The sequence below is a fragment of the Daktulosphaira vitifoliae genome, unplaced genomic scaffold (assembly GCF_025091365.1).
Source record: "Daktulosphaira vitifoliae isolate Bord-2020 unplaced genomic scaffold, ASM2509136v1 Scaffold_1, whole genome shotgun sequence".
NCBI classification, from domain to species: domain Eukaryota; kingdom Metazoa; phylum Arthropoda; class Insecta; order Hemiptera; family Phylloxeridae; genus Daktulosphaira; species Daktulosphaira vitifoliae.
Genome location: NW_026099572.1, coordinates 41726533 through 41736822, shown reverse-complemented (window position 1 = coordinate 41736822; position 10290 = coordinate 41726533). Strand labels below are relative to the sequence as shown.

The following is a 10290-nucleotide window of genomic DNA, read 5'->3' as shown; positions in this document are numbered from 1 at the left end:
ATATGAATGAATGTTGAGTGAACAAACCTATACCGAGTACATTACTGCTTGCGACCGCATGGCGTTAAGGACACAGTGAACTATTGCGTCAACCTTACGAGTGAACCGGCGTGTTTAGATTTCACCAGTACCAGTCACCACCAGTTGGCGTGATAGTTGTGTGTTGTATCGATCCCGTTGCTGTTATTATTCTCTGAAGCTAAACTAATATTCAGTGTATGGTCAAATTATTATGATAAAATAACAGTTATATTCAAGTATTTTATTATTAGCAGTTCATAAGTACGGTATTTTTCCACGGATCGCCATGGATGTGTGTTTTAGTGCTTTCGACAAGGACGGGTAGTATTATTTACGATACCGATTTAAATTGGGCATAAATTAATATATATTTTATAAATTTTCTTTCTTTCAAACTTTGGGTTTTGTATAGAAATTCATATAACTATTAATGTAGTATTTTACTGTATATATTACATTTTTTTTGTTATGCAAACTTTAAATACAAGTTACTTCACTAAATGATAGTTATCAGCAATATTTAATATTTTATTATCTTTTGCTCTTCAATTTAAATAATAATGTAATGTTATTACCTGTACATTAGGATTAGCGCTATTCCAAGATATTTTTGCAAAATTGGGAGAAATAAACTTTTTAATCTAATTTATTTATTGTTACTTATTACTATTTATTTATTTATTTTTGATCATAATTATATTTATATTTTGGGTTTAAATGCCTAAAAATATTGGAATGTCGCTTTGTTGTTACCTGAAAGCTATGATTTACCAATTCGCGTATCCATTACAAACTTATATGTTGGTTTCCTTAAACTCTATAGTTAAGTTTGATAAGCCAAAAAGATAATGATTATTAGCTATCGATAAAATTGTTTAGAGACCCTTTATTGGAGTGAGCCTCTAATATACATGTCCCAAATGTCTACATAAATATGGAACTGGTTGCCTATTCCTTGAGATAGCAAAGATTAAGAGATTAACCCTATTAAAAATTAAGTACAATTATGTAACTTTGTGTATCAATTAGGGAATGGGTTTTTTTAACTCAACCCAGTGGCGTATTTAGAGGAGACAATATATTTTAGAAGCAAATGTTCATTTTTCTTTTAATGGTGTTTTGAACTTCAGTATAAGTTATTAATACATTTACAATTATTAAAAAAATGTTAATTATTTACAAAGATAATTTACTAGTACTTTAAAATACTTCTTTTATTGGTGTCTGGTTGAATGTTATTATTTTATTTGTATTGTTTGCGAGTACTTTATTAATGTAATTTTGGTATTTTTATAAATTGAAATCTAATAAACTGATATATTTAGGGATTCAAAAGTATTTTAAATGTATTAAAAACCTGTAAGAACTGCTATGGAAATTAATGTTGAAGGAAGATGGGATAGATTAGGAACAAAAATGACATGGACGGATATTATTGAATGCAATATGAGGACTGCTGATTTGTGCGTAGATGATGTGGGAGATCGTGTCAAGTGGAAGTTTAGAATAAGGGTGGCCGACTCTAAGTAGTTGGGATAAAGTAAAAAAAAGATGAAGATTATACCTAGAGCAGCAAAACGTTGTACATATCTTAATATAAAATTGTAACGGGTAGCACAAATTATCTTACGTATAACCATTAAAATAAAATATAAAATAGATGATATCTGACAGTTATTGTAATGATTATAAAAAACACATAATATAGTGCTTAATTTTTAGAAGAAATTGTTAATTTATTAAGATGTTGGGACTAGCGATTTAAAATTTCATGAAACAAAGTAAATTGAAATATTTTTCTGAATTTGTTCACATAATATTTTAAGTACAAATCAAATATGAAAATTATTTATTGAAACTCAAATATTTGTAATGCCTCTTAATATAATTTTCTATTAATATAAAGAAATAATAAATTTAAATTTATTATTTATATTTATTTAAACAATTGTTATATTAAAATAATGTTATTGGTTATTAATATTATTTCGAAACTAAAGGCACACGCAAATTAATTTTAGACCTTTTCATATATAATTTCTAGTAAAACTAGAATTTCAATAACTCTATAGTTTTTTAGGAAGTTTATTATGATGTTTATTAGAGTACTACTTGATCTTCAGCTGCATTAAAGCTGGTTTCGAACACAAACCTATTAGAAATATTCCAGTTCTAAAAATACTTGCATTATCCTTTTATTCCAATTATCAATAAGTAATAAGAAATGTCTTCGTTAAAACATCTCGTTAATTACAAAGATTGAAATGCTACCATTTATACCTAACTTATTAGTAGAATAATTGATTTTTTGTGTTGTTTTATATAATCATAAATAATGGGGCAAAATGATCTCCTTGTATAAATGTATTTGCGAATTTTTCTATGAAATATTTTAATATATATTATCAAAAAATTACAAAATTGTTGGGAATAATTAAAACGAACACATATAATTGTTTTAAATCGTATTCATAACTTTTTCGCAAAAACGTTATAATGTTATACGGTGTAAAAATATCAAATATCAATTAAATTGTCGGGATAATTTTTTAAATTATAGTAAACATTATAGGCTTTAATTTATTAAATTTTTTACTTTTCTGCAAAAGTTGATATTTTTAATCCCTTTGTTGGCAGTTATAGGATCAGATTTTCAATATAATTATATCAAATGAAAGGGAAATATTTAAGAATTTTTTATAAAAAAAATCATTTTGATTCGTTCATTTTTCAAAAAATTATATCAGTCTTAAGGAAAAAGTCATAAAAATTTCAAAATTTACCGTTTTTAAAAACGATATTTTTGGCGAATTTTCCTCATTTACAGGGATTGAGCAAATTTTTTTCAATTTTAAATAGCAATGTCTTGAACTAGATCTCAGTCTAGATCTTACTAGAACTAATCTCAGCTTCGAATCGAATTACGAATACTATGAAAATGGTTTAATAATTAAACAATTTTAAAAATAACTTAATATTGTTTTATTTTAAACAATAATTTAAAACGTTCTTTATTTCTTTAAAATTTTAATGGATAAATAATTTGTATTCAATTTAATATTGAACTTAAGAAAAATAAAAATATTTATATATATTTTTTAACAGTTCGTTGATTTTGAAAGTATTTAATTTATGTTTTGTTTTTAGTTAAAATTTTGGCGAAATTTGAATTTATTGTTTTTAATAGTGATTTTTGTATTTTTCGAAAAATATGTCCCAACAACTACTTTTTATGTATATTCTAAGAACATTTTTTAAAATAGCCCAAGATATTTCAAGGTTATTTGAAAGTCGAACCTATAACGGAAGGGTAACAAATAATTATAAACAGTAAATTGTTATTATTATTTTTATAAGTTTTTAAAAAGGAAACGTTTTCTTCTATATTCCCAAAATTTCAGATAGTTTTATCAAGTTCTACAAACATTTATATAACGTATAAAAACTTTTCACCTTACAGTTAACGATTGTTAAACATGTAAGGAGTAAAAATGGAATATGGGTTAGCCTTTTTCTAAATACATGTATGTTCGTCACACACATACTGTGTACCTTATATATTAGTGTGGTTTATAAATACAGTACTAGGGTGTGCGGGAAAAGTACTCAAGGCCCGATAGTAGTTAAAAGTGTTTGAGGGGGGGGGGTCAACATTTCTTTTAGCCCTCACTAAAAAAATTGATCTTTATTATATAATCATTTTTGTTAGAAAAATTATCCCTCTTCTGTTTTCATAATTATGATTTTCTTTATGCCCCGCAAAACCTTCACTGAAAAAAGAGACTTTATTAAAAATTAACAAATTTAATGTCGATGTACAGCCGACAATAATTTTTATTATTGTAATAATAAAATATCATTGATTTAACAATAAAAAAATTGTCTACTGTATTTTTTTCAATGTTGCACTGACACTGTTTAAATATATTTTACATAAATTATTCTATTAATCTATAAATCCTTAAAATTGTTTGTTATTTGGTGATGAAAAATGAGTTATACAATATTTAATAAATAATTAAATTTCAAAAATTTCAGTTTGTACAGAGTGTTACAAACCTAACTGACTGCCATTATAGCTTTTAGTACTATTATCATTTTGTTGAAATTTTTTTTTAAATATTTCTTCCCCGCTTAGATTTTGTTTAAAGCATATTTTATATTATTTATCATAAAATAGAAAATGTTTTTTATTATAAATTATTGAGTACTCGTTCTAATATTGGCTATCTATTTTAAAATTTTTAAACATTTTAATTTACAAAAAAAAATAATTTTATTAGTTAATAATAAAAATATAATTTTAACATAGTCTAAGAATACATGAATTAATTAAAAATATATAGCAAATAACAGTTGTCAGTTAGATCTGTTCCACTGTGTACACTGAAAAAAACCTTCCAGTAAAATCAACAAATACATTATGAACTTTCTGCTAAGTGTATTATAATTTTTTGTTAATTTTAACATTATTTCTTCAAGAAAAATAAAAAGTTATTTAACTTGTAAAAATGATAATATTTATTTTCCTATAAATATTAGACGTTTATTGATAAAAAAAATAATTTGACCAATGAGTTTTTTAGTGAATAACTACATAATACACAATGTGCCCGGTTTTCTCTTATTCTATATATTTATACAACCTAATCACTCTTTCGTTTTTTTAAGTGGAACTAAAAACACTACTATAAGTTTTGTTATAATTATTGAATGTAATTTAAAAAAAAAGAACTGTATTATATGTAAGATGATTTTGAAATATTTTTGATCATTTTGAACATGGGTTTTTAATATTCTAAAATAAATGTTCGAAAAATGGATAATTTTATTTTATTAATAATATAGAGATGGATTTTTAAACCTAGAAGAGTTTGATGATATTTGCAAGGGACTTTTCCGTAATGACCATGGAATAGTATACAGTCTTGACAACGACAAACTTGAGCACTTATTCAAAATATTTGACACAAAAAAAGTGATTAATTTGATGTATGTAAATTAATATAATTGTACAGTAATTAACTTATTATTATATATTAAAAAATTAGGATGGTTTGATAGACAGGCAAGAATTTTCTACGTGTTGGAATAAATGGATTAAAACAGTATGAAATACTTCCAAGCATTTTTTGTTTTACCTAAATAATAATTTTTAAATTTTAGATTATCAAACCTAAAAATGTTTTTCTTATTATTGATGTACAAAACGATTTTATATCTGGAACTTTAAACATAAGCAACTGTTCAGCTCGACAAAATGGTTTAGACGTAAGCATTTATTTATAATGTAATTTTATTATAAACAAGTGACGTTCTCACAGTTATCTTAAAATAAAGGGGTTGCATACAATTTTTTTTTTACTTATCACTTCAAAATATATCTTTACTATGCACAGAGTAATCGATTTTTTGTCTCTCCTAAAATAATAGTAAAGGGGGCAACGTCCCTTCAAATAATAGCTAATTAAAAATAATTTAACCTGGTTTACCTTTAAACAAGAGAATGTAAAATAGGAGATTCAGCGGTCCATCACCTCATACTCAATAAGTGATTGGAAAAAGCGTGGCCTCAATATGAAGAGGAGCGTGGTCTGGTTTGGGAGCGGTAAAGGAGGGTCGCTAGTGAGGAATTAAAAATGATGATTGTACCCTATTTAAGTTAACTAAAGTTGAAGGGGGACCCTAATGTTGACTATAACCCCCCTCTCATCTTACTTAAACTTACATGCCCCTTCTTGTAACTTTAATGTAAACCTATTTGCTCTCCCTGTTTATTGAAATCTAACTCAAGTTCAAAGTGTACATGTACATGGGTATTATAGCTTAGACCCTATAGTGAATGAGAGGGGTGTAGCTAATAATTCATTCAAAATGGTGAATGGTAATTTCTACCTAATCTTGTGGTGGTGTGGGGTAATGGAATCTAAAATATGTGGAGAGGTTAATAGACCTTTGCGTATAGTTACACCCTACCACTAGACAAAGTTTTCTCCTTTGTAAGAAATAAGATATAAGAGATAAATCTAAAAAATAAAATTATTTTTAAGATACATGTGTAAATGTAACTAACATAAATATTATTTTAAGTAAAATCGAGTGGCTTGCGTTAAAGTAATCACTCTGTATAATAATCAAATATTTTTACACGCATACAAACAAAAATGGTAACTGTAATAAGCTGAGCTTTTCACACCCTTCCCTCGGTTTTTGTGGCATTATTTTTATTTATGAAATTTTGTATTTCACAGGTTATTAAACCAATAAATCAATTGCTAGATACAGTAAATTTTGATTCTGTAGTTTATTCTTATGATTGGCACCCTATAGATCACATATCTTTTATTGAAAATTTGCCATTGAGAAAAATTGATTCTTCTTCTCCAGTAAGATTTAAATAAAAAATTGTTTATAAAATTTAAAACCAATTTATGTAGATTACAGCTGAAAATGCAAAATTATTTGATACTGTTGTTTTTGAATGTTGCCCAAAAATTAAACAGCGATTATGGCCAAAACATTGTATAAAAGATTCATGGGGAGCACAACTTTATAAAGATCTAAAAGTATAATTTTTATTCAAATAATACTTAAACTGTGCTACTATTAAAACTAAGTAATATAAATTTGAACAAGGTTGTGGATAATGCTATGAAAATTTACAAAGGTACCGTGTCTGATGTAGATTCCTATTCTGTATTTTGGGATAATAAAAAATTGAGTGAAACATCATTGAGTAATCAACTTGACAAACTGAACATAACTGATGTTTATATATGTGGTCTTGCCTATGACATTTGTGTTGGTAATAAATTGATCAATTATTAAGATCTATATTTAATTAATATTTAAGTCATAGAAATTATTTGAGAAATTTAATTTACTTAGGTGCTTCTGCTGAGGATGCTTTATCAATTGGCTACCGAACAATATTGATTGATGATTGTTGTAAAGGTGTTGATGTTGATGATATTACAAAAACTAAACAAAGTATTATAAAAAAACATGGTGTTGTTGTTCAATCAAATGAGGTAAAATTTCCAGTATATAAATAATTCTTATTTTAATTTTGTTGCATTAATGTTTAAAACTAATTGAATTTTTAGGTTAAGGCAATGGTTGATGGGCGAGATAGGCGTCCTGAATTAGGCTACAAATTAGCAATTGAACTTGAAAAATCATTGAATAATATTCATTAATATATTACCAGATATATGATTAATAAAAAATAATAGTTGACAGTTATTTTTATTTATTAGGGTAAAAATTGTGGCTCCCTAAGCCATAAGGTTGTGTCAGGTTGACAGCTTGTTTAAAAATATATTCAAATCATAAGGTAGAGCCAACTCCTAATAGTTGGTATAGAATCTAAGGAGATGATGACAATGGTTTATTAAAGTATAATTATGTTTATATTATTCTGTTTTGAATTTCTTTTGTATGTAATGATAATTTATAGTTCTTTTAAGAATTCTTAATATTAAGTAAAAATGAAGTTCAAAAATTAAAAAAATCAGATATATTCTTTATATCAAACAAAAACGTATAGTATGTTTAAAACTATATTAATATAATTACAATACTAATTAAGTTTAAGTTTGGATTTTAAAACAATAGTTTGCTTCAATAAACTACAAACATTATTTTGAATGTTTTGAAGTTGAGAAGAAGTCATTCTTATATTTTTTTTCATTCCATTCTCTGTTTGTAATTCAAAAATAATGATCGTTTCAGTTTTTTGTTCATCTCTAATAAAATAAAGCATAAATAATTGAGTACATTATTGAATCTTTTAAAAAATATAAATCATAATAAAATTTTAGAAAATAAAAAAAATACCTGAAAAATTTAGCTTAAAGTTTTTATAATACCAATTATAACTGGTATAATATTAGTTTTATCATAATGTATTTAATAATTTTTTTTGTATCTATCACAATATATACTCTCCTCTTTCTGGACCATGTAGTTAATACATTTAATGATATAAAATAATAGTTTAGAAGACATAAAATATTTATGTGTAATGCACCATCAAAGTAAAGAGCATACTATTTTTTCATGAACATTACCCACTTTTATATCATTATAAATTTCAGGATTCATTTTATTATACCATAACTTTTGATAAAGAACCAAAAGTAAAATATGATAATTATTTTAGATTTATTTATAGGTCTTAGTAATAATTTTTAATGGTTACTCCAAATTTAAAGTTATCAAATTCTCTGACTTTCTATAATTTTCTTATCAATTTTTTTCATTATTTATATGGAGATAATTAATTTTATCAATCTCCCTCAGTATTTTTTTTTTTTTATTGACCAATTAAAATTTCGTTAATAAGTGAGAATTGATCTCAACCCAAACACTATATTTACTTTTTTCTTAGTCTACAGTTAAGTGATTTTTCGGGAGGGAAGACACTATAGACATTAAATGCAATCTTATTATTTTTAGAATGATTTGATTATAAATAAAATTTGTGGTAAGGGGATGAAAAATACAACTGCTTCCTTATGCAGTCTAAATAAATAATAGGTTTAATAAATTTTTAAAAAGTCTAAACAAAATCCATATTTCCTAAACATTTGATAATATTCTAACATTTCCAGGTTAGTGCAACCATGATTTTCATTCATTATTTATTCAAATAATAATTATGAAAAGCACTATAAATTTTTAAGGTTTAAAGCATCAAAAATTTTTTATTAGTATCAGTACTTAAATAATCTTGTAACTAAATTTAATTTTAGTTTAAACATATTATTAATATAATTATTTTACTAGAAATGGTTATGTAAAAAAAACAATTATGATCGTATAAACCAAAGCTACACAAAACTAAGAAATGTTTGATCAAAACATAATTTATTTCAGAAGGGCCTAGCTTCCATTAAAAATACAAAAGACAACTTTTGTAATAGCCAAAAAAAAATTAAATATATAATAATAAAAAAAAGATGAATGTAAATCAGATAACGTAAAAACATCTTAAATAATTTATGTACAATACCGTTCAACATTTTCAATTTTGAAATTATTTGGAGCTGATGTAAAAATTTCCATTTTTCTAAATAATATTAGAAGCGTTTAAAGTGGAATATAATGCATATTTAATGTGATTAAATTAAAATAATTAATTTATATTATAAATGACTACTAGTCAGAAAAAGTAACATTGCAAGGAATAATAATACACATCCACCAATAAATCTATATACTTCCCATTCATGCACACGTGCGACACCTTACATTATTAATTTAATGTTATAGACATTGCGTGTAGATTAAAGTCACATTAATCTACGCATCTTAGAAGAACAGCGCGCTCTAACTATGCGCGTAACTAGTGTGGTCAAAATATTTATGGAAATATTTTAAAAAATTGTGTAGAACTCAAAAATAAACTATCTAATCAAAATAATGTAAATGAGCAATAGTATACAATATGAAATGATAAATATGGTGAGCAACTTAAAATGAAATTTAAAAAAAAAAATGTCTAGTTAAATAATACAATTAGTTTGTAAATTCACTACTACAGCGCGCCCTTTGTCATAATCTTCATGTAAACTACACAAGCCGAAGTCAATAATCTGCAAAAGATAGGCAAAAAATGATCAACATCCATGTTTTATATGGATAGAATAAAATAAAAAAACACTTATTCTTTTGATATTTTTTTTAATGCTGTTGAATTAAAAAAAAATTAATTTTTGAAATTATATCTAATTGAGAATGAGATTATTAAGGAAAATATATCAATAAATTTATCATTAAAAATGAGCAATTTGGATTTTTTTTTACATTTTTAAATTATTATAACTTTGAAAAACTGAATTACAATAAAACTTTAACAGCTTTTACGATTAACAATTATCATCTTTCATATGATATGCTTTTTTGAAAATTTAAGTGAAATACTATGTTTTATATGATAGTGAGAATTTCACTTTATAACAAATAATACATTATATTATTTCATTAAATTTGAGTTCCCACTACTATTTATAAATGTATAATGAATATTAATTATTTGTCTACTGATATAAATAGATGAATGTTTTCATTCCAACTACTTTATACTAGTTTTAAAATCAACAATCTTTATATTCATGTTATAATAATCACCAACTGGCAGAAAGAGTATAAATTGCAAATATTAAAAGAATTATATTACATTATTCCCACGACTTGTTAAATGCCAATTATTTAGCCAATAAACAAGTAGTAGAAATTATATTTTTTTTTTTATATTTAACATGA

General features: G+C 24.7%; 1 protein-coding gene and 1 long non-coding RNA gene across 3 annotated transcripts; one reads left to right on the top strand and one right to left on the bottom strand.

The window, feature by feature from the left end:
• The first annotated feature begins 38 nt into the window (after positions 1-38).
• On the top strand, positions 39-7262 carry LOC126895624 (uncharacterized). 2 transcript variants are annotated; one of them, XM_050667722.1, is made up of 10 exons: positions 39-216; positions 276-342; positions 4870-4999; positions 5073-5129; positions 5188-5292; positions 6273-6407; positions 6459-6587; positions 6658-6826; positions 6910-7052; positions 7128-7262. In XM_050667722.1, the coding sequence occupies exons 2-10, from the start codon at positions 308-310 to the stop codon at positions 7218-7220; spliced, it is 996 nt and encodes a 331-aa protein (XP_050523679.1). In that variant the 5' UTR covers positions 39-216; positions 276-307; the 3' UTR covers positions 7221-7262. The 2 variants fall into 2 exon arrangements, with proteins under 2 accessions (XP_050523679.1, XP_050523678.1); XM_050667721.1 differs by having other exon boundaries at positions 40-342.
• Positions 7263-7525: 263 nt separating this feature from the next.
• Positions 7526-9611, bottom strand: LOC126895629 (uncharacterized). The gene is made up of 2 exons (XR_007701682.1): positions 9038-9611; positions 7526-7769 (listed from the first exon to the last, which is right to left on the bottom strand). It is a non-coding gene; the product is annotated as an uncharacterized LOC126895629 (long non-coding RNA).
• Positions 9612-10290: the final 679 nt, after the last annotated feature.